Here is a 22767-nt window from a genome sequence, read left to right as displayed (position 1 = left end):
TCTGGCTTGCATGGACTAGGAGATAGATATTGCCCGTCTCTAATATGAGTAGTATCCAAAGTCTCATTTTTTCCTTTGACGGAAAAAGATACGATTGATCCTGAAAACTTCGGAGCCTTCCGTTCGATTCTAAACCCCACCTGCCTATACGTGAGCTGCAGGAACGTAGAGTATGAGGCAATACGCGGACTGGTGATTCTTGAGGCGCGGCAGATGTTGATCTCGATTCTCAGCAGAAACCTGCAGAGTTTCATCCTGAGCCGAAAAATGCCTAGCAAATCGATCACTAAACAACACACGGCGCGAAGAAAATCTGACAACGAGAAACCATAAGCAAATGGGTGGTAACGCTGAGCCCATATACAGCCTGGCGACTGCTGGGAAAGGTTTCTCCCGGTAGTTCCCTTAGGACATTTGGCGTCGTTATGCGAAATGGACGGGCACCGGCAACTTGGATACCGATCCTTGTAATAGGCTCGTCAGCGCTGGACAATCTACCTTAGATTGCAGAAATTGGCGGTGAAACCAAGTCCATATATTCCATGACCGGCTCGTCACGCTAGACGATCCAGATTATAGAAAATGGCGGAGAAATCAAGTCCACGGATTCCATAACCAGAAAGGAATTCGGTGAGCGCAAATTCGCCTGCGGAAAATCGAATCGATCGGCGTCTGTCATTTCGTCTTGCCTGCGTAAGTAGGTTTGTCACAGTCAGAAGGCCATCCATCAATCATACGCTTGGTTGTTGTGAAAAAGGGTAGAAGGGGGGAGGTGAAGATCAGGTCCGATGTAGGTGCAATCCCACGTTTGCCAACTTACTTGCAATGCGTTTCTTCAATCCCCACAGTGGTGATAATTCAATAGGCCAGCTACTTATGGTGGTGCTAAGCGTCCTCGAGCGCTCGAAGTGGTCGAAGGCAATTTGAAAGGGTTGGTCTTTTAGCGTACGTCAAGGGGCCCGTACGTAAAAGCACCGGGTGAAGATTTTCTGGCCGTTGGCGGGGAGGAAACTCTGTCGGTCTTTTCAACCTCGCTGATGTCGATGTACCTTTTCAAGCCCGTACCAGGATACGTACTACTTGTCTCTGGCCATCGCCTATCTTTCAAAGGGCGGTTAGAATGTGATGACTGTGAATAATCGTTTTCAATTGATTTCTATGGCACATCTTTTACCTAAACCCAAGACACGGACTCGACAGTCCCCTCCAAGCTCCTGAAGTAAAAAGTCCGCCCTGCCTGCGCCAACGGTAATATACCAACTGAGCGATCGAATACTCCCGTAAATGTGTGCTCTATCCGAAAACCCGCAAAGTGAGAAGAAGAATCCTATGAATCACACGTATCAATCTCAAGATCCAGAGCCGATCCATTACCGATCTCGTAATCCTCCAATGTCAAAGAGTCCTTGAACGGGCGCTCGCCTTGTCTCTTCAACGTCATGGCTTCGGGCCTCGTGCCCAGATACACCGCGGCGATTCTTTTGAACGCTCCAATAGTGTCTGATGGTGAGCACAGAATCTCGGTTTTGGTACCGAGTCGGTTATTGATGAACACCCGTATGAGGACCTCGGAGGCTGTGGCTCTTGGAGACGAAGCGGCGTTCCTGTTGCCGTGGGTCGTGAGCTTCTTTTCTATGCGTGATCCGATAATGGTTGAGGCTCTGTCCGCCGATTTGTGGTGCTTGGCTCGAGGGTTAGGTGAGTGGCGAGGTTTTGTGGGGTGTGTTTGAGATGGTGTGGCTGATCGCATTTTTTCGGAAAAGGATGCTTGCGGTCTCTGGTCGCTTTGGTCCGTGGACGTGGAGGCAGACATGTTGCAGATCTGGTGATGATGAGATCGGAACAGGTTCGGTGGTTTACTTGACCCACAGTAGTGTCGAGCAGAGTTTTGATGCGATAGATGTTGCAAGCGAGGATGCTGAAGAGCTTATATATTTAATGTATTAGTTTTTCACGTAGTTCAAGGCTAGTATGAAATTCTCTGGTACCCCTTGGCATTTGGTAAAACTCTGCTTCTCGGCGTTATCCAATGGTCACTCTTCTTCGCCCTTCCATCAATCACTTTTGTCAGTAGCAACCACCATTGTGATAATTCTGCTCTACTGGTTTCTGTGGCACCACTGTAGGATGTTCATGGTTCGCGTGACATGCCCATATAAAATATGTTGACTTTCGTAGTAGACTCATTTGCAACCCTAAAACTTTCGAAAGACCTTATTATGAAATAACAAACACGCACCTACGGACCTAGGCCTTCAGTACGGTGATCAGCCATTATTTGGTATAGGGCCCGTACCAATAATGAAGCGATTACACGACTTGGGCCCGGGACCAATAACCCCTGAATACCGCAATACCACACGCCTTTTCGACAGCCAGGCCACGAAGTCTTCCTTTCGACTGAGCTTAACAGTCAATTATCACTATCATATACCGATCTTCCCTCCTATAAGCAACATCATCATTATTATCAATAATAATAATACCAATTCACTCTCGACACGGGTACTAGAGTCACGTGTTATTTTAGTCATTTAGCTTCAACGTCTTTATACGTATTAGATCTTAATATCTTGATATACTATAATAACTATATTACACTTACACTTTACTTTATATTAATTCGCCAACCATATTATATCATTACACCACATCTCCTTTAAGAGATATATCTCTTTTCCTTTATCGACTAGCAATCAGTTTACAACGCGAGAGAATCTCCATCTTTCTTCGCGTTTTCTAAAGATATCTTGAGATATATAGCATAAATCGTTCGACCTCGCTTTATTAAAACGTATCGACGTGATAATACTAGATCTTAAATCTCGGCCTTATCTATCGAGTAATAGATTATTAAGAAATAATAACCCTTAGTAATCGTTAGAGTAATCTCGCCGAGCAGAATAATTGATAAAAGAGTTAGGATTTGAATATTATTTTCTACGGGACCCCGGGCTTAGTAGAGTCCTTTATTTAGTCTATAAATACACATATATATATAAGGGTTACGGGTCAAAAAGAAGGATACGATATTTAAGTCAGGGCTCTGCGATTATAGGGGACCCCTTCAGCTTTTAGCTAGTCCAAAAAGGTTAGATAGATTAGTTACGCGTCTCCATAGTCGGCTATCAAGGTAAGACTTCAGGGTATATGATGTAATAAATCAATCAATCAATCTATTTGCAACCCTCAACGCATCGTAAGTACAGGATCGAATCTGTGGTGGAGTTATCAGTTTTTAATCAAAGCAGCTCGAAGCAATCCTCATGGACGCGGCCGCGCGCGTGGCGTTCATCGGCCCCATGTCGAGAAATGCAGGCACGATCGCTCACAACAATCGCCTGGTCGACCGCCGCAATACCGTCTTGTTTGCTGGCTGTCCCATCCTTACTGGCACAGCAGAGGCTGCCTTTACTGGCTTCATCGTATGTTTGAAATGCCTCTTGAAACACCGCTTCTTTGACAGCCATTGCGACTGAGCCACATACATACCTTCTCATCTATCATTATGATATAGAGCACTGACAGTCAGCTAAGAGAGAACACAGATGCTCAGCAAGCACATTGAAAGAATCGACAAGCCCATTGCTGGCTGCCAATGACAATATCTATACTACAGACATAAAAATACAATACAAATAAATGCCAAAACACAATAAATGAGATATCTAGGCCTTCGAATATGACAGCAAACATAACGGCCTGATGAGTACTCCACACCCATGATAGGAACAATGCTGATTCGTTGTCTTAGTTTCGAGCATATTTTACGATTTGCAACCACGGGCTAGCCCCCCAAGATGCGAACTGTTCTCTTCGCCTTGGGAGAAAGAGAATTTTGGGCTCGAATATGCGCAGGTGGCAATGGATACTGAGCTTTAATGCTCTAGAGCAGGTGAAAATAGCATTCGATTGCGCATGCCTCTTACTGATATGTAAGAAGATTGGTCAGAGGCGCCGACGCCAAATCAAAGTCAATGCGAACTTCGTGTCCTCTGTGCTGGCTGTGATAACGGCAACGAACCACCCTCCACCAGCAGACTTTGGTGGTACTTCATTAGACCAGGAGAACTGATGGTTTCTCTATTTTCTATTTTTTGTGCGTGGGCTCTGGTGTCGGCTGGGCTTTTTCTGGGGGGTCTGAGTCTTCTTGTTGCTCTCTGGCTGGGCGTCTTCGGTTAATGTGGGATCTTTCTAGACTTCTTAGGTTCGTTGTCTTTGGGAGTATTCTTTTGTGTCTTGTGTGTTGGTCTGCGGTTGTCGACTTGGGTCTGGTTGGTTGCTTTTCCGGCGTTCTAAGCCTTCCCACAATACAGGGATAACCTAGTCCTCAAATGAGTTTGAGCAAGTCGACTATAGCTTTGAAGATTCCGAATTTAAAAGAGAGCGTTTCGAAGTCTTATAGACAGATGCAACATGGTTGACTTGGGTCCGACTTCAGACTGTTTTCGATCTTGAGAATATCGGCAAGGGAATCTCCAGCCATGGTGGATCGCGCCAGCCGTGTGCGAGAAAGCGGTGGAAGATGCTGCTTTCAAACTAGAGAATTTGAAAGAATATGGAGATGCTGATGAATATCTGGAAAAAAGTCAACCTAGAGTGTTGAACGTTAAGCCATAGAATACGTGATATGTTGAGCATGAGAAGTTCTAACTTCGTCTTTGTTACGCGCCGATGAATCCGCTCGATAATTCCAAGAACAAATGCATAGGAAGCCTTCTGACTAAACCCCAAATTCGCAGCATGACTGTATTTTGAGGAGAAAAGTAGACGTGCGTCATCTTCTCGACTGAAGAAACCGATCTGAGGCGTCTTCATGAGATCAATGACGTTGTTGAAAAAGAAGAGTCAATGTACACGTCCCATTCACAAGATGGCAGATGACAAATGCTAGCTAACTACCTTAGTCACTCGGATGTGCCCGCTGGATCTGGTAACCCCGTCTGGCCATACACAGTCCTTATGCTCTTCGCATGATCCCACTCTCCATACGTAAGGTCGACTTCGAACTTCTCGCGGTCCTGACCATGATAACCTTGATCTCAAGCATCGCTAGCACCTGCCCAATACAGTTCCGCGGCCCATGCTCAACGGGCCGTCACGCTCCCTTGACGGGATACATTGGGTCGCCCGGCGTCACGAGCCAGCGTTCTGGAATAAGGTCGTCGGGTTGCTTCCAGTAGGCCGGGTCCCTGTGGACGGGCTGCGGGTTCGCCTAGATTAGGAAGCCATTTGTGGGAAAAAGACGGCCGGCGTCGTCAACCACGAGGAATTTGGGCTCACCTGCCCGGGTGCTTGAGACAGCGGGGTACATACGTAGCGTTTCTTTGATGACGGCAAGGGTATTAGGAGTTTTGTCTGTAGACATCAATCTGATGTGATTAGGGAGGCGATCATTGAGGCGTCCGGGCTGATGACTGAGGCGTGCTCGGCGCGAACACGCGCGAGGATGGCGTAATTGATGGCAAGAAGATAAAAGATGTAGCAGACTGTGCTGCTGGTTGTATCGTGTCGGGAGAAAAGGAACAATTTGATCTGACGCATAGTAAATTTTTTGAAAGTGCTGTTCAGGACTTGTGTTTTTCTTGTTGAAAATTCAGCAATGTATGTGGTCAAGATTAGATCGATTATCGATTTGTCCCTCTGCTGGAATGGACTCTCTTATTTTGAAGTTGGGCGACCCGTTTGTCTATTCCTCGGGAGACATATTTGTTTGTTCGCCGTAATTTAGAGCAGTGAACCAAAAGGTGAATAGGATTGTATCTCGTAATGTGATTGCCATCGGCCCCGAAAGTCAACTAGCGGACCTGAATGCGTACAGCATCTACCAAAGGATTGTTTTGCTTTTGAGAGTCGAGCTGTTTGTCTCTGTAAGTATGTCAGTGAAGGAGGAAAGCTTCCAAAGAAAGTGTCCCAAAAAAACAAATCTTCCAATGACGTCCATAGTCAGATTGTCCGTCAAATCCTTCATCTGGAAGGTTTTCTGGTCCTTCGAGCATATTCGTAGAATATCACAGAACTTGTCCGGCTCCTCCACTAAACTACAAGTCAAGTTCATCAGATGATTTGCGCTAAATCCTGGGTTAAAGATTCCTCTCCAATTCTTCCACAAGTTTCCCTCCATTGTGACTATGTCCAGCCCCTCGATAATGGGTTTGAGAAAGTATTTCAGGGCACGGTATTTTGGGTGCGTTGGTGTCCCTGGGTGAACTGATGTAATCAGCTGGTAGACGTTATCGAGATTTGGCCCCCACAATTCCCAGCCACCGTGTTTCCTAGCCACCTGATTTTGTACTGTACTTAGGACCTGGCCCTGGAGAGGTCTGGAGAAAATAATCCGTCTGTTCTACACAACACATACCTGATATTTGAACAGACCTCACGACCAGCAAGGACCGAAGGGCTAGGTATCCAAGTAATAGATGGGGCCAAGGTCTGGCAGTGTCTGTCGAATGATGTCGGGAAGGTGACGAGGATGTGCAGTTTTGGGCAGGGTACACGCAACCTTGTAGCAAAAGTCTAAATGTCCAATTATTGGGTTCCGTGGTGGCATTGGTTGGTAAATGTCTGCAAGATAGATGTTGCCAAGACCCCGCCTGGATGATATAACAGCCCTAGGATTCCAAATAGTACTCCGCGACTGAAAGGTTGAAAAAAGAAATCTGAAGGAGGCCACGAAAAGAATCGTCCCAAACGCGACGGATACAGATGAGTGGTCTTTGAGCCTCATGTTGGGCTTTCAATCTCTCGTTGGTAATAGGAAAGGCTAGGAAAGAGCTGCGCACTTGAAGCAAAGGAGCCGTGAGAAAATACATCCAGATCCTACTTCGTCACATGCACAGGGTAAGGTAGCTTTCAGCCTCAATAGCGTGTATTGTAGCGAGTATGAGAAAGTAAATTACACGTATTTTTTTTTACCTAACAAGGCTAATGCAGAGCTCTAAGGTACGACGGAGAAAATAAAAAGCACCGCAACACCATTGTACCAGCGCCAGTAGGAATCGAACCTCATACGAACTAAATACCTCTAATAACAGACGGCCCGGGTCGTAGGATCTTGCATTCGCAATCTCGCCTCGTTACTTTCCGTTAGCATGCAAGTGCCTGCTAGATTTATTAACGAACCGTACTGCACATGCGACTCGCTCTACTCCGTACACATGTTCCAATCCTGCTTGTTTTATCGCATGTTTCCTAGCGAGTAGGAGCTAAAGCGTATTACTCCTGAAGAGCGTTGAGAAACAAAAATTGTTCTAGACCTGTGAGAAAAGAATGCAACGCAGTAATTCAACAGGGTAGCATGATGGCTTTCGGAGCGTAAGGTATGCACCGATACGGCACCCACATCGTAACACGCAGTTGACGCTGAGTCTCAATTCCGGTCTTCCTGAGAAGTCAACAAGCAAACGGCTCACTCTGTGACGTCCAGTAGTGGTATCGTCGTAGATGGGGAACGAGCGGACGGTGTGGCACTGGTCGACTTGAAACCTTAGATACTCCACTTTCTTCAATGAGTGGACTCATAAGCTCCATGACCGAGTAAATTAAGCTGTATCAGCTGCGTGCCTCCTTGGTGCTTGATTGGAATGCCATGGTGTTGTTTGCAAAGGAAAAGCTGTACTCCCAAATACATAATAGTCTCGCCGAGTTTTCACTTGCCGAAATGGACTTGATAAGCAGGCAAGGCGTCCAAAAAGTGGCAGTCTGAGGCACTAAAGACTGTCATTCTCATGATTTCGAACATCGACTCGGAATCAACGGGTAATTATGACCAGATAGCGCCAGAGAGGACGTTAGATAGCCCATGGAATTCCTCGTTGATGCTCCTCTAGCTCAAGTTTTGAGTAATGGGACTGTTTCATGTGGCAGCTGACATCTTGTCTGTAATTTGACGTGGTGTAGCAAGAAGGGTAGAAAGACTTGGCTCGCCTTACTCGTAGCTCCTTGGCGAATTTCAGCCCTATCACGAATTGCTTCGAATCCTGTACAATGTTCTCATCGTGCCTCTACGAGTACGATTTGTATAAGCTCTATCCGGTCCTTACCAAACATGTTCGGGGCCCTCAACCGCTTCATATCCCGCCTCGACTCCGACGCCCCCCCTCAAACCTCCCGCGACAGCTACGGCGCGTTTGGCTTTCAAGTCCTGCGCAACAAGAACAACGATATACCCATTGAGCCCTGGTACGACTTTGTCGTCGGCATCAATGGGCGACAAATTGAAGAACCTGACACGAACTCTTTTGCTGTTGAAATACGGAATTGTGCGGGCTCCAATGTTGCCTTGACAATCTGGAGCGCAAAGGGTCAACGCGTGCGGACGCTCCAGGTTGCTGTTCCGACACCCTCGCCTACGCTGGGCCTCACGCTGCAATGGACACCGCTTTCCTCTACCGAGGATGTCTGGCATGTCCTTGATGTAATCCCTGACTCCCCTGCTGACATAGCCGGGCTTTTACCCTACGGCGACTACATAGTCGGGACACCCGAGGGCAACATGCGCGGTGAAGCAGGCCTCGGAGAATTGGTGGAGGACTATCTATCTCGCACCCTCAGGCTGTGGGTCTACAATCACGAATACGCTGTGACGAGACTCGTCACTATTACACCATCTCGCAGCTGGGGGGGTTCAGGAGCTCTCGGCTGTGTGCTGGGCTTTGGGGCACTACATCGACTCCCAGCGCCATTAAACGAACCGCCTGCTGGACCGGGCGAAACGCTTTTTGAGACAGCGCGTTTCAGCAACGAAGAAAACAGGCCACCTTCTGCCAAATTGAGATCTTACCCCTCGGGCAGCTCTCTATACAAGACCAGCTCGAACCAACACTCCAGTGATTATCTGGTGCCGGCAACATTGGCTACTCCGCCTCCTCCACCACCTACGGGGGCTACTACACCTGGACCCCCGAGGGCGGCGAGGAAAGCGAGAAAGGCTGTGTCTCCGAATTCGGCGTTTGATGAATATTTCAAGGAAGGGGAGCAGAAAAGTAAGGAGGAGGATTCTACTCCAGCTGCGAAGAGTGCACCGCCACCGCCGCCGAAGATGGGTGGGCCACCGCCAGCAAAAAGTCCAGAGCCGCAAGCTGAGGCTCAAGCCGACGAAGCGGCTTCCTGAGCGTTGTGCTATGATTATTACTCGAATTGGGAGCCGCCAATTTTCAAAGCAGCTGAGCGGAGCCACGAGCTTCACTTCACCTCCGACCTTTATCTTACATATGGTCATCATTGTGATTGAGACCCGTGCTTCATCAATATCAGATCATAACGAACTCGATAAGACACCACGTCGAAGCAATTCCACTATATTACAGCTTCATCTCAGCTGCCAGCTCCGAGGTATCATGTGATAGAAGTCAGTCCAGATTTCGAGCCATATTCCTCCATGTTGCAAATGCAATGTATGGCAAATCGTCTCCAATCAAGCCTCATGCTGGATGTCTCACGACTACAGCTTGACCATCAACACGACACCTTCACTCATCGTCACTCGTCTCCTCGAAATTCTTCTTCCCGTTGCCCTCCACCTCTTCATCCTCCTCGTCACCGTCCTCGTCCATAGCCGCCGACGCACCCGCGCCGCTATAATCAGGTCGTTCGACACTCTGGCCTTTCTCCGCCAACACGGTCTCGATGTGCGGGAGGAGCTTGATCAGGGTATTGAATTGTTCGACAGGGAGGGAGATGCCCTAACAATCCGAGACACGTCAGCGTCCGCCGAAGACACCGTCGCCATCGAGTCCGATCCGGCGATCCATAGAATTATATCAGATAGCCGCTCGAGCAAAACCATCACACATACCTTCTTCCCCGGCAAACTCTCCCCATCCTTCTCGTAGTACTCCCGTATATTAATCATCGTCTTCCCTTTGAACTCACTAATCCCCACCCGCCGCTTCCCCGCCAACTACCATTTCATCCCACCGTCAGCCAATATCAACAACCACCACCACACTACCCATCCAACAAGCAGGGCCGACGTCCATACCTCCCAAAACTCCCCTCCTTCCTTCTTCCCCCCTTCCTTCTTCCCCCCTCCTTCCTTCTTCCCCCCTCCTTCCTTCTTCCCCCCCTTCTCCGCCCCGCCCCCCTTCGCTTTCTTGCTCCGGGGCGCCTCGCCGCCGTCCGACTCGTAGGTTTCGGCCGCGGCGCCGGTGGATTTGCGCTTCGGCATTGCGGGTGATGGCGGGTTGGAGGTGTGATGGGTTTGGTTGACTACCGGGTAGGGAGATGGACGCGGTAGGAGGTCGCGGGGTTGGGGTTGGGGTTGAGGTTGGGGTTGGGGTTGGGGTTGAGGTTGGTTGATTAGATACCTATGTATTGGGGTTGGACGCGAAATGGTACGCGTAGCGGAACCGGGTAGTGGGGGTGAAGTCCGACCGGGAATGATGCGGCCATGGGTTGTGGACCTGGTTTATCTATAGCTTGCTATGTGATGGTATTACGTTTGTAGGAGCAGAGAAACAGCCTTCAATGTTCGCCCGCTATACTTTTTGTGTAACTGATGCTATGCAATCATATGCGTCTCCATGGAACAATTCCTCCGCCTCCGGGGCAAAAGACTAATAATCCGTGAACGGACACCCTTTCGCCGCTGAATCCTCATAGGTCTTCTCCTTGACGATCTCCCTCGTCAGCTTCATCAAGTTTTCCCCTAGCTGCTCATCCTGTGCCATCGCATGGCCGCTCTCCGGCACGGCGGGAGGACATATGTACTCTCCACTCTTTGTCGTAGCCGTAGCAGCGAAGACGGTGCTGACGCATCCTTGCATGATGTTCTTCTTGAGAGGCGCCATGCCGATGGACATGGCGTAGCCGCCTAGGGGGTATGGCTCATGGATGTCCTGCGAAGACATCTTGGTTTCGACGAAACCGGGGTGCGTGGCGTTTACGAGAATGTTGGGATGCGAGGAGGTGAGGTGACGGTTAAGGTAGCGCGAGTAGAGGATTGCGGCGAGCTTCGAGCGACCGTATTGACCATTTGGACCAAGGTCTCTGTTTAGCTCGTCTAAGGATTCAAACTTTGTATCTGAGGGTGTGGCTTGGTGGGCGTTCGAGGCCTGGTTGCTGATGCGCACGGTGTTGCCGTTGGAAGCCGTCTTCTTCAGGATGGGAAGCAGGTGCGAAGTGAGGATTACATGGGCCATGTGGTTTACGGCCATCTATACACAATTTAGTACAGCTTCCGCGACTGGAAGAATAGGAGACTGACGTGACGGTCGACCCCATAGTCGGTTAATTGGTATGTCATGATCCCCCTCGCTGCATTATTGATCAAGATGTCAATCCTGTCGGTACTGCCTGCAATCTTATCCGCTGTCTGCTTCACTTTCTTCCAGTCTGAAAGGTCGCACTCCAACCATGTAACCTTCTTCGCTGTCTCCTCGCCCATCTCTTCCTTGATGGCATTGATCGAGCCATCGACCACTTCTTTCGATACCGAAAGGATGAAAAGTTTCTCGATGCCGTGGGCGAGGAGTGTGTGGCTGGCGCCATAACCAATACCTTCAGACCCACCAGTGATGACGGCGACCTTCCCCTTGAGATTGGGCGTGTCGTCAAGGTCGAATCGCTGGCCTTCCGGCACCTGTTCATGAGACCCCTAAGCAAAGTTCGGTGTCAGTATGTCCCCTCTAAGGCACGTGAATGGAAGCTAAGATGAAGCCAAGACGAGGGTGGGAGACATGATAGCAGTATTATTCGATAACGTTAGTGCCCATTGAGGGGCAGAGAAGGAACATACCTGAATGCCCATATTCTGGGCGACAGTTTGCTTGATTGTCTCCATAGCTTCTGGGAACGCTTTGCTGATTTTTGACTGGGCACGGTTTGGACTATGTTCGAGCTTAGTTATGGATGAGAGAGTAAAGGTGCGAATTGTATAAGTGGAAGGTGAGTATCGTCTCAAAGGTGGAAGTGAAAGTGTTCGCGTAATTGACGATGTCGTCAGCATACAATGTCTTTCAATTGATTGGCTGAAGAGGTGTGACGTCATGCCCTCAAGGTCGGAGTAAGCTCCGCAATTAACGCTTCAGAACCTACTTTACTTTAAAGTGCTTTAGCAACTGACGTAATTAGCTCTCAATTGTTGTAAGGTAGATGGATGCACGCATTAATAGAATGAGGATGAATGGAAGAATAGGATTCAACACCACAAGTTACAAAGTCATGATTTCACCAGGTCCGCTAGGCCGTTTCGAGAAGTGGCACTTGTCCTTTCAACAACTTCGCTGTGAGCAAAAAAGGTTTGGGACTTGAGGATTGTCAGCCTTTGCTTTCTGTATATAATCGTACTTTAAAAACCTACCTCCACTCCCGTAACATGGATTAATTGCCTCAAAAACGACATGACCTATGCACTGACTGCAAGTCACCGAAACTCCTTCTCTTTCTTCTCCAGCCGTACCATGGTGAGCGCCGAACTCAATTTGCACATCTCCACTGGATTTTTCCCGACCGCATCCCACAGCGCCTCCACATCGCTGCCGAGACCACAGTGCTTGGCCGTCTCCATACTCCTAGGGTCGACGAACGGTGCCAGAGGTGGCCAGATGCCTTGGGCAACGTCGAAAAATATGTCCGTTCCGACCTTGCCAATGCCTTTGATTCCCTGCAGCAATTTCCGGACTTTGATGGGGGACGAATCTGCTTTCTTGAGGAGATTGTTGAGATCGTTGTCTGTACTCGTGAAAGGAGTCAGTGGCAGGTTTTGTGTCGGAGAACCATCGTTGAGATATAGCGCACCGTATTCCTTCTCTATAAAGTCTGCCATTTCGCCCAAGGCTGTAGCTGTCTTCTCGCGGTATCTCGTGTAGCCACCTTTTGTCAAGACCTCAGTCCGCTCCTGCCATGTACTCCTTTTCAGCGTTTCAATATCTTGGTAGCCCGCTTCGATCAAGCACTGGAGGCTCTTGTATGCCAATTCGTGGGAGATTCGTGCGGAGCTGAGCATGGCTAGGTAGAGCAAAGCGAGTACGGTTTCTGGCGTAGGTTCATTCCGTCTGGGGAGGCTCGTATCTTGTAGAGGGTGTACACCGTAGCTTGATAGAATAGTATCAAGTTTACTCATGTCAACGGCGGATGGGTTTGGCTTCGTGTCTTCAGGTGATGTCGAATCTGCGGTCTTACTCTTTTTTGAGACAGGAGCTTGCTCATCTTTTGCATTTTCCACGTCTTCCACATTGCGCTTCCTGTCCTTGCGCCTGGTCGTCTTTCTTTGGTCTTCTGCTGTGGCTGCACTGCGTCCTCGAGGCTTGGGTTCTTTCGGGGCATATATTGGTTTCGATTCGTCAGCGTGTTCTTGGGCTCGAGTGCGCGCCATTAAACCTGTTGAACAGCAGCAGCTGGCAGAAACTTTGTCCGGAAAGACTTTGCAACACAAGAAGAAAGGGCTGGCCACTGTTTGCGAAAAGGAAGTGATAGACTCGGTGGGCGCGCTCAGACCATGATTTGCGACACTATTTACGTCATCGCCATAAGGAGGGCAATATTGAGAATGCCCTCACTGTCCGTCACTACAGTCCTGCGTTCATCTCTCCTATCGCTATTCTCAAAGATCTATGATGGTGGGAAGGATGGCCGCGGATGCGGGCATGCGGGCATCCTATCATACTTCTTTGTCAGGCTAACCAGCCATGTAACAATGGCAAAGTAGCAGCGCTACCTCGGTCCAATTTCCAGCACGTCAATTAGACAATTAGATTAGGTGGCAGTACCATGATTGAATCGCCATTTCAACTCTTCCACTCGCTCCACGTTTCAAGTCTAGATTTCTGGATTGCCGCGCTGCGTGCTGCGGCTTCTCGAGAGAGAGCTTTCCGCAAATGGTTCATCCTTCCGTCGTGCAGGTAAATATTGGACCTTTGCGCAACTCATGTAGACCATTTACATTGTATAATTCAGCGTAGAAAGACATTCAGCGTAGACAGACATGACTGCTAGTATGCTTGGATACGCCGCAATCATTTCCAGGCTCTCCCACCTCGCCCAAGAGACAGAAGCACACGAGCATAGCTTGCGAAGGCTGTCGCAAGCTCAAGGTACGCTGTTTGGGAGGGGAAGCAACAGCAATTAGTAGTGCCCCGGTGGTTGTACGGCGTTGCAACCACTGCGCTAGTCTATCGAAGCATTGCGTCTGGCCTCAAGGGGATGGCAGGAGAAGAGGAAGGACTTCTTCTCCAGGCAATGCCGGTGGACGAGACAACATCTCCAGAACACGCAGAAACGAGAATTCTAGTCTACCGTCCATTCGACCCTCGATTCCTCCTAGACCCCCAATATCCACTGAAAGCTCTCAAGCTCTTAGAGCACCAGCAGGTCATGGGATCCCGCCCACCACCGTTCTTCCCGCAGCGAATGGAGGCGCCAATGGCAAGATTTCACTTGGAGAACGCTCCGATTCATCTGCCAGTGAAACCCTTTGTGCTACTGTCCATTACTACCGTCATTTAGGCCCTACGGCCATGGCGCCTGGTCACAAAAAGATCAGCCAAAAAGCCAGACATGACTACGATGGCGAAGTAAGGCACCCTTCCGTTTTTTCTCATTTCCACCAAGGTGAGCTGCTACCATTGTTCAGCTCTACTGGTTTGTTACTTGATAGCTTCTTCCCATGCATATTTGGACAACATGTTTTTCGTAAACTGCAGGCATCTTGACTCACTCGTAAAGAATGGCGAAGTATCTGTATTCCTTGCTTGTGCGATGTCAACGCTGTCCTCGAGATTTTGTCGGAAATATCCAGAGGCTATCTGGCGCCCAAAGGGACCGGATCGCCGAGGGGGTCTTGGGAGTATTCAATTCTGTTCCTGCAGCAAATGAAGTCGATGCTTGTCGCGGCAATTCATTTGCAGTCCACGGATGTCGTTGCCGGATTGTTAATGCTGTCTTATGGAGACTTCTGGGACAACAACGAAGCAGGTACGAACAAGGGTGCTTCCCAAAGTCCACATTGCGTTTATTAAATACGGAATGGTGGTTTGTTGCAACTATATATGCTGCCAGAACTCGTTCTACAACTCAAAGACACCCCAAAAAGGAAGTGCCGACTCCAAAACCATTCAGTGGCCCAAGAACTTGGGCTACATCAAGAGCAGTCATGCCTCGATACCGGTCCAGAGTTGCACACAGAGCGAGACCTCAGTGGCGAAGCTTCCAAGCCCTGAATTCAGTCAAAGGACATTGACATCAAAGAATTTGAAGCATCGGCAAAAGTGATGCTCTTCTGGTGCGTCTTTATACATGAAACCTCATTAGTCAGCGATATGTTTCACAACTCTGCTGTTAAAGCATGACCTTTGATCGACCATAGCTGACTGTGAGCTTACAGTGCAGCGGAACTGGCCGAGCTCCAAGCTTGAAAAGACACGAGGTTAATATAAGGCTACCGGACAGCGAGGACATTACAATCATTCGAGCAGGGCCCGGAGGAGTTACTGAGCCCCCAGGGCCCGATATTCATCTTCACACGACCCGTACGATGTTGGAGTACGCACCGTCATTCGATTTTCTTAACATTGGTTCCAGTCAGATAAGATTTCAATTCGACTCAGATTACAGGCAGCGCATGGATATAATCGAGGGGTTGAAAACAAAAGATCATTCAAGAGTACTGTCTATTACCCAAGGAGATTGCATATGTCGCGGTGAATTAACAGGCTACTGTAAAAGCAAACCAGGCAGGACCGTATCTTAGTCTCCACTTGTTCTACCACCTGCAGATCGCCTGTCTTATTCAAGAAAGCCCCGCCATTGACAATGAAAGCCTCGTGAGGCCTCCTGACCGTACATTTACCAACGAGGAACCCATTGACCAAAGTCCAGGTCTAGACATTTGGAAAGTCAATCAAGAGTTATACAGAAATGCCATCAAGTCAATAACGGACATGCTGACGTTCGCAAAATTGATCGACGATAGGGCGCTTCTGACTACCATCTTCATCAATCAGTCCTTTTTTCACGCCGCTTGTGCATACAGCCGGGATATGCTTCGCGGTCAGAGTAAGGGCAAGACTACCCTCCCGAAAGATCTTTCACCTTCTGCTTTCCCTATACCTAGTCAAACATCACCATCTATGGCCTTCCAATTCGACAAGATCTCAGGGTCTCACACAGCATCTAATGCAGCGACCGAGTCGGCTTACTCCTTTCTCTCACTTGTTGCGAAGGCCAACTACCAATTCTTGAGACAAGCCATCAAGGACCAAGCCCGGATATATGCTGGATCTGGATGGGTAGACGCCGTGCTTGATCAGCGAGAGACGGATCTGAGGGATGTTGATTTGAGTGTTGTCAGCGTGTCAATCAGCACTTTCATCAGACTGCATGATCTTTGAGAGCTAGGAGGGTCAAAGAGTGCGCTCCAGAAGGTATGCCAGTCCGACGCTAGCAGGTCCCTGCTATGAGAGGCATTTCATTAAAATATGATTTCAGTTCGTACCGTCACCCGCGGGGAACAATCCATCGAATCTTTTGCTCGAATCAGACAACTTGCGAACGGAATTTGAGTTCCTTGCGGATACTGAGCTCAACTTCGATCCTCAGTACGACTTCCCCTTCCCTAAAATCCCTTCTTTGTATGTATTCGGGGGTCATGAGGCATGATGCGGGATTTCCATAGTCCAGACATATGTTTCATGCCTCCATTTCCCGTCCAGGAAGAGTAGATACTGACCGGAGGACTTTATCAGAGCTTTCTTCGATGATCATATGTTTGCAGTGAGAATCATCTGTCACCTCAGCAAGCATACAGCTAACATAAGTCCATGTAGAGCTTGCAAACCAAGACGGCGATGGTTCTGGACCAATCGATTATGGCATTGTCTATTGAAGACTTTCTAACGCTGCGCCAAGCGAGAATTCACATTAGTCTCTGCTTACCGGAAATCTCAATGACATGGGCATGATATAGGAATTTTCGGACCCTACAAACACACCAGGGATTTCTGTTATAATCCAGGAGAAGTGCAATGTCTGGCAGTTTTTCTATGCTATCGGATGAATTTCGATTCGGGAGTCAGCTCCCAACACGAAATTCCCGATTGGGAATAAAGCTGCCAAGAATCCTACCTTCCTTCCCGCCTCCACGAAGGTAGGCGTCCTGCCATGCTTCTACTGGTGCGCATGAACAGCCATGGCAGGAATGCCGTGTATGGCAATCTGGCATCGTTATATCTCTCCGCATGCCTGGTGCCATGGTGTCGTTCATCAGCTTTGATCTCGGGCCGTTACCCGTCAAAGATTGCTGCTATTTACCTGCAGAAGCGATTGACCGTTTGCCTGATACACATCTTTGATACTGCTCTGATCAGCGGCCACGCAAAGTGGCACCTGGAATATCAAGGTCTTTGGGATTGCCTGTTTCGCTTGCGTTGGAGGCTTTGTCTATGGATACAACCAAGGTGTCTTCTCTGGGATCCTGACCGTGACCTCGTTTAGCAGCCACATAGGCGTCTAGGTGCACGACCAAACAAAAAAGGGATGGATGACCTCCATCTTCGAGCTCGGAGCGTGGTTTGGGTGCCTCTATTCCGGGTTCTTGGCCGAGACGCTCTCCCCGAAAATATGCCATCATCGCCAATGTGGGCGTGTTTGTTATTGGATCTATCGTGCAGTGTCTTGGTATTGTTGGCGCAGCTTCTTGCATCCTTGGAGGCCGTTTCGTTACCGGTCTTGCAGTCGGCGCCATGTCTGTCAACGTGTCCAACTGCAACGCAGAAGTTGCACCTCGTGAAGTTCGAGGCAGCTTAGTAGCATCGCAGCAGCTCGCTATCACAGGCGGAATCATGGTTAGCTTCTGGATCGACTACGGGACCAACAATATTGGCGGCACTGGGAGCTCCCGGTCAGATGCAGCATGGCTAGTACCCATGTGCTTGCAGCTGATACCTGGATTGGCGCTCGGCATAGGGGTGCTTTTTATGCCGTTCAACCCTAGGTGGCTGGTGAATCACGGCCGAGAAAGTGAAGCCCGCAACGTATTGTCCAGCCTTCGTAATTCGAGCGCAGAACATGAGCCGATCGAGCTTGAACTCCTGGACATCAGGGCACAATCGGTCTTCGAGAAACGGACCACGGCTAGCCAATGGCCACACCTTGTGGAGCTTACACCTTGAAATATCTTCAGGTTGCAGTTCGTGGCTATTGGTTCACCATTCGAGACCGAGGCCATGTTTCGGCACGTCATCGTTGCTACGGTCACCATGTTCTTCCAACAATTCACGAGCATCAATGCCGTCCTCTACGACGCACCGTCCATATTCGCAGCCCTGGACACCTCCAGCAACAATACCAGCCTCCTCGCAACGGGAATAGTAGGCACAGCGATGCTTCTTGCCACCATTCCTGCCGTCCTTTACATTGATAAGCTAGGGAGAAACCCCGTCTTGCTCACGGGAGCTGTGGGCATGGCTATCCGTCACACAATCATCGCCATCCTCTTCGGCATAAAACCAGCATCAATGGGCGACCCATGAAGCAGCCCGCTGGGCAGCTGTCACCGTGGTGTGGCTTCTCGTCGTCAACTTTGGCTACAGCTGGGGCCCCTGCGGTCGGGTCGTCATCAGCGAGTTGTGGCCCCTGTCCAATCGTGCTTCCGGTATCGCTCTGGATGCATCCGCGGATTGGATGTCGAACTTTATCGTGGGCCAGATTACGCCCATTATGCTGCGGAAAATTCCTTTCGGGACGTTTATCTTCTTCGGACTTCTGACGTTTGGAGGTGGAGCGTTCATTTGGCCGTCCGCGCCCGAGAAAAAGAGATTGACACTGGAGGAAACGGACGTGCTGTTTGGCAGTAAAAGGATTGCTGAAGCTGTGAGTCTCAGTCCAGTCGGCTGATGCTCTCTGGCTTCTATTTGCCCTACTCCGATCGGTCCACCGTTTTCCACGTTTACATACGCTTACTTAATTCTTCAACGTCTAGGACTCCCGTCGCATGGCAGACGTCAACAAAGAGATCGGTCTCGAAGACGTCTTGCGGGGTATGGGTATGGGCATGGGTCGAACGGACGCAGGCGGCGAAGTGTCGAGCTCCGACGAGGATGAGAAGAAAGCAAGAAATTGAGAGTGTGGGGTGGATGGGAGGCTACATTGCGAAGCTTTTGGAGAGAAATCCTATATACTGAGTGAACGAAATGTTCTGAGCGAAAGCGTGCATCTAAATATCGAAATCACACGACAGATAAAGCGCTCGACATACAGCACCACCACCGCTGCGTTGTAAATCCGCCTCCCTCATTGCCCAACTCACCCCCCACCCCCCCAAAATCAGTGCCACATCTGATAGCATCCCCTCACTGGGCAACCACAATCGTCATCCCATGCCAAATGAAACGATAGGCTGTATGACGAGACCCACGCTTAGACAGAATGTGGGTGGTGGGATGATCGGGTAGGGCTGCCGCCAGCGGTGTCGAGGACTTGCGATGCAGATGTCAGAGTTTGAGAGTCGTGTGATGGGTGTAAGGGGGGGTTAGGATATGACGGATGGACGGTGGGAGGGGGGTTTTGTTGTGGCGGAAAGCGGCGCGGGGTAAGGTGATACTTTTCTCACTCTTTGGGGGTCGGATATGCGCGGCTGGGCGATCTTGTGTGAGGAAGGGAAGATAATATGTGCTGGGGCGTGGGCTTCTCTTTAGTAGTGAAAAGCTTGCCAAGTACTGGTTTTTTGACCACGTTTGATTCTCAGGGAGACCCTCTCGGACCCTTCGGAGACTCTTTAAAGGCTTTTCGAGAGCTTATATCGAAGAGGCTGTTGAAGAAAACTCAACATTTAATTATTTTGATAATATTTGATTGATTTCGAGCTTGCTTTGATGGTTCCTTTGATATAAACTTTTAAAGAGCTTTTGAAAAGAGTTTTAAAGAGTTTAAAGGTTTTTGAGAAGTCTGACTTTAAGAATTAAGAGAGATGTTGTTAAAATCTCTTTAATTCTTCGAGAGCTTTTATCGAAGAGACTCTTCTCGTATAACTTAATAATTCATATATCTTTACGAATACTTTATTTACTTTCGTCTACGTTATATTATTTAAAAGCGTATAATTAACTCTATAACTTTATAAGCTTATTTTATTACTATATCGTTAATAATATAAAAAGAAATTAAAAAAGATAGATTTAAGAATTTTATAGTTTTTTTTTAATTTCCTCTTTTGAATATACTCGTATATACCCGCTTTTAAGTTGAAAAATAAAGAAATAAGATAAGTTTTAGCTTTGGAATTATGGAATCTGAAGATCTGATTGATCAACTTTAAATTTGTGGTTGTCGAATATTTTGTGATTTCAGTCTTGAGTAATGAGAAAGCAAGCTTTTCAATCACCATTGTTCCATTGACGGCGGAGACTGGCGTTGAATCTCCGGTTAAGAGAGTAAGAAGTAAAATACAATTTTGTTGTTCAGATATCCTGTCTCATCAGTCTTCGTTGCTGCAGGATATTTATAATGTTATCGCACCACTGCGGGCCATGCATGCCTGTTATCTATGGAGAAATGAAGTCAACGAAGGGGCAATATAGCGATGGTATTTAAAAAAGATTAAGACTCGCTAGGTCTTTCCTGGAAAGAAACCGACCATGACAATACTTCACACCTTTTCCTTGAAACCCCCATATTGCACCATTTCGACTTCTTCGTCGCTACTAACCCCACGTTCTCTTTCCTTGACTGCTCCCATCTTGTGTCCGTCGAACGCATCGACATTCGAGACATGCTCAACGCTTGTTATTCTCTCAGACAGCTTGCTGCCGCCCGAAGCGTACGATGCAAGACCATGTCGCACAGAGGTATACATCTTCCGTGGAGAAGGTACACGTGTGATTATCGGCCCTAGCGGAGGGAGACAAGCTGCAAAAAGGCCAATGGAGACTTCGACGGTGGTCCAGAATGAGGGAGGGGTACGATCGTGGCTGGTTGCGCTCTTTGAGGGATGGAAATAGACTAGACTATGTCAGTAGCAGCTCGCAACAAGGGCACTGCCGGTCATGCGAATCATGGTGGGGGGGAGATGGCCATACTCGTGAACGTCTTCGCGACGAAACCTAGTCTTACAATACCGAAGAGGAGCGATCTATTCAGTTTGGAAGTCAGTGTTGGCAAGAGCCAGAAGGTATTTTGTTTCCAGGCTCACAGCGTGCCCAGCATGAAGATGGCACTCAGCCCGACCTTTTCCCTCCGGCTCATCTGCAATGCCCGGATACAAGGATAAGGCAGCGTAAGCACCGCAATATCACCCAGCACATCCGTGATAGCGAACCATAGCACTAACCACTCCTGCGGTGCACAAGGATGACCGTGATGGGAGTCAGCGCCGCATGTGAAGGCCTCCATTAACATGAAGACAAGGCCCCAAAGAGTGATGATGACGATGAGAATATTGTTGAGGATGCGGAACGTTTTATGGTGATAGAAGATTCGGCGGTAGAAGAAGAGGACACCGAGCTTGATGCAGCTGTATGTGAATTTTTCAATTACCAGGGTGGCGTAATCGAGCTGTTGAGATCTTTGAGTTAGTGAACTTCTTGTTACGGTCATAGAGGTAGAGCTTTGGTCTGGCTGTCTTGACAACCCACCTTGCCTTGGTTTGCGACGCGCCAGTCAACAGTCGGTTCACTGTCTCTGCCAAGCTCTCCTATGACGGCCGCTTTTCACAGAAAACGAGACGGTCAGCACAAGCTTTGCGACCTTTGCCCGCTCGGACTAGGGCGGAGAAGTTCGCTCTCACCGGTGATTTGGCTAGCAGCTTGCGCGAAGACCAAAAGGCAAGAAAAAGCAATCAGGCAATCATCGATCCCCACAAAGCTGGGCTTGAGGCGAAGGCGCACAAAAAATCTCAAGCATACCGCTACCAGTCCAAGTAATGGTAGCACAGTAGCGGTAACGATGAGGCTAGCGACTCCGTACATGATGAGAGCAGGCCTCTGATGAATGCTTCAAAAGACTTCTTTTCCGAGATGAGCGATGTGAAAGGGATAGCAAGGTCGCACTAGATCAAAGGCTGATTACCCATATACAATCAAATTCTGTTATAAGAGTATTTGTGATAAGAATATTCTGGGGGGAAAAAATGCATCTTGCCTGCGAAGCCATGTTCTTATAGAGAGGGCGGAGCGTATGCCGTGATACCCAATTGTAACCCTGCCCTGCGACCCTAATCACGTTTGCGAGATCACGGATTCAATCGGGCGTGAAGCTTATGCCTTTATACATCTCTTTTGCCAGTCACAGACTCAGGTAGGAGCTTCGCTCTACTGCAAAGATGAGATCATCAAGAAATGACATTAATGCTCGAATGAGGTTTGGGCGTTTTGCCGGCTTTCTCACCGGATGACTTAACATAACAGGCTCAGAAGTCAGGACCGGACTGACGAGCAACGGAAGATACCATTGCTGCCGACTTCGAGTGGTACACTAATTAATCTTCATAGCTAACTTTCAAGAATGGCAACAAGCATGAAGCTGAATGCGATGGGTAGGATATGTTTGACAGATGTTTTTGATGGAATCGTCGGAGCATCTCGGTGAGGTGGTGCAGCCTGCAGGGCAAACTTCAGCCACAAGATGGAGAAGATTTTCTTCTGTGTACCTATGCATGGACTGAAAAGATGGCTTGTCGTTCAATCCGATTAAACAGTGCAATAAATATGTGCTAGGGCGCGGTACTTCCCAGTAGTAGAAAGCTTGTCGATACCGTGGGAAGACTACACACCCTCTCTATGTGCTTCACCACTAAATCACTCTAAGCATTCGAAGACTCTCAGAGAGCTCTTC

The 22767-nt window shown here is 48.6% G+C and overlaps 14 protein-coding genes across 14 annotated transcripts; 6 read left to right on the top strand and 8 right to left on the bottom strand.

Moving 5' to 3' along the window:
- Positions 1–1327: 1327 nt before the first annotated feature.
- On the bottom strand, positions 1328–1813 carry HO173_002754 (uncharacterized protein; the record flags this gene model as incomplete). The annotated part of the gene is made up of 1 exon (XM_037304685.1): positions 1328–1813. One exon carries the CDS (start codon positions 1811–1813, stop codon positions 1328–1330), a length of 486 nt encoding a protein of 161 aa, XP_037168178.1.
- A 1429-nt stretch (positions 1814–3242) lies between these two features.
- HO173_002753 (uncharacterized protein) lies at positions 3243–3470 on the bottom strand (the record flags this gene model as incomplete). Its single annotated transcript, XM_037304684.1, has 1 exon — positions 3243–3470. One exon carries the CDS (start codon positions 3468–3470, stop codon positions 3243–3245), a length of 228 nt encoding a protein of 75 aa, XP_037168177.1.
- Positions 3471–3850: 380 nt separating this feature from the next.
- On the top strand, positions 3851–4075 carry HO173_002752 (uncharacterized protein; the record flags this gene model as incomplete). The annotated part of the gene is made up of 2 exons (XM_037304683.1): positions 3851–3895; positions 3944–4075. The coding sequence occupies 2 exons, from the start codon at positions 3851–3853 to the stop codon at positions 4073–4075; spliced, it is 177 nt and encodes a 58-aa protein (XP_037168176.1).
- Positions 4076–8050: 3975 nt separating this feature from the next.
- Positions 8051–9115, top strand: HO173_002751 (uncharacterized protein; the record flags this gene model as incomplete). Its single annotated transcript, XM_037304682.1, has 1 exon — positions 8051–9115. The coding sequence occupies one exon, from the start codon at positions 8051–8053 to the stop codon at positions 9113–9115; it is 1065 nt and encodes a 354-aa protein (XP_037168175.1).
- A 358-nt stretch (positions 9116–9473) lies between these two features.
- HO173_002750 (uncharacterized protein) lies at positions 9474–9856 on the bottom strand (the record flags this gene model as incomplete). The annotated part of the gene is made up of 2 exons (XM_037304681.1): positions 9474–9686; positions 9800–9856. The coding sequence occupies 2 exons, from the start codon at positions 9854–9856 to the stop codon at positions 9474–9476; spliced, it is 270 nt and encodes an 89-aa protein (XP_037168174.1).
- Positions 9857–9904: 48 nt separating this feature from the next.
- On the bottom strand, positions 9905–10171 carry HO173_002749 (uncharacterized protein; the record flags this gene model as incomplete). Its single annotated transcript, XM_037304680.1, has 1 exon — positions 9905–10171. The coding sequence occupies one exon, from the start codon at positions 10169–10171 to the stop codon at positions 9905–9907; it is 267 nt and encodes an 88-aa protein (XP_037168173.1).
- A 388-nt stretch (positions 10172–10559) lies between these two features.
- Positions 10560–11785, bottom strand: HO173_002748 (uncharacterized protein; the record flags this gene model as incomplete). The annotated part of the gene is made up of 3 exons (XM_037304679.1): positions 10560–11159; positions 11210–11599; positions 11741–11785. The coding sequence occupies 3 exons, from the start codon at positions 11783–11785 to the stop codon at positions 10560–10562; spliced, it is 1035 nt and encodes a 344-aa protein (XP_037168172.1).
- Positions 11786–12367: 582 nt separating this feature from the next.
- Positions 12368–13318, bottom strand: HO173_002747 (uncharacterized protein; the record flags this gene model as incomplete). Its single annotated transcript, XM_037304678.1, has 1 exon — positions 12368–13318. One exon carries the CDS (start codon positions 13316–13318, stop codon positions 12368–12370), a length of 951 nt encoding a protein of 316 aa, XP_037168171.1.
- A 2563-nt stretch (positions 13319–15881) lies between these two features.
- HO173_002746 (uncharacterized protein) lies at positions 15882–16331 on the top strand (the record flags this gene model as incomplete). Its single annotated transcript, XM_037304677.1, has 1 exon — positions 15882–16331. One exon carries the CDS (start codon positions 15882–15884, stop codon positions 16329–16331), a length of 450 nt encoding a protein of 149 aa, XP_037168170.1.
- A 971-nt stretch (positions 16332–17302) lies between these two features.
- On the bottom strand, positions 17303–17641 carry HO173_002745 (uncharacterized protein; the record flags this gene model as incomplete). Its single annotated transcript, XM_037304676.1, has 1 exon — positions 17303–17641. The coding sequence occupies one exon, from the start codon at positions 17639–17641 to the stop codon at positions 17303–17305; it is 339 nt and encodes a 112-aa protein (XP_037168169.1).
- A 40-nt stretch (positions 17642–17681) lies between these two features.
- Positions 17682–18110, top strand: HO173_002744 (uncharacterized protein; the record flags this gene model as incomplete). Its single annotated transcript, XM_037304675.1, has 1 exon — positions 17682–18110. The coding sequence occupies one exon, from the start codon at positions 17682–17684 to the stop codon at positions 18108–18110; it is 429 nt and encodes a 142-aa protein (XP_037168168.1).
- A 54-nt stretch (positions 18111–18164) lies between these two features.
- Positions 18165–18470, top strand: HO173_002743 (uncharacterized protein; the record flags this gene model as incomplete). Its single annotated transcript, XM_037304674.1, has 1 exon — positions 18165–18470. One exon carries the CDS (start codon positions 18165–18167, stop codon positions 18468–18470), a length of 306 nt encoding a protein of 101 aa, XP_037168167.1.
- A 187-nt stretch (positions 18471–18657) lies between these two features.
- Positions 18658–19060, top strand: HO173_002742 (uncharacterized protein; the record flags this gene model as incomplete). The annotated part of the gene is made up of 2 exons (XM_037304673.1): positions 18658–18810; positions 18920–19060. 2 exons carry the CDS (start codon positions 18658–18660, stop codon positions 19058–19060), a joined length of 294 nt encoding a protein of 97 aa, XP_037168166.1.
- A 1524-nt stretch (positions 19061–20584) lies between these two features.
- HO173_002741 (uncharacterized protein) lies at positions 20585–21902 on the bottom strand (the record flags this gene model as incomplete). The annotated part of the gene is made up of 5 exons (XM_037304672.1): positions 20585–20937; positions 21015–21067; positions 21128–21489; positions 21570–21640; positions 21722–21902. The coding sequence occupies 5 exons, from the start codon at positions 21900–21902 to the stop codon at positions 20585–20587; spliced, it is 1020 nt and encodes a 339-aa protein (XP_037168165.1).
- Positions 21903–22767: the final 865 nt, after the last annotated feature.

The sequence above is a fragment of the Letharia columbiana genome (assembly GCF_014066305.1).
Source record: "Letharia columbiana isolate WasteWater2 chromosome Unknown Sc0000006_s0, whole genome shotgun sequence".
NCBI lineage: Eukaryota > Fungi > Ascomycota > Lecanoromycetes > Lecanorales > Parmeliaceae > Letharia > Letharia columbiana.
Note: the sequence above shows the minus strand (reverse complement) of the source record. Positions and strands in the feature narration are given on the sequence as shown.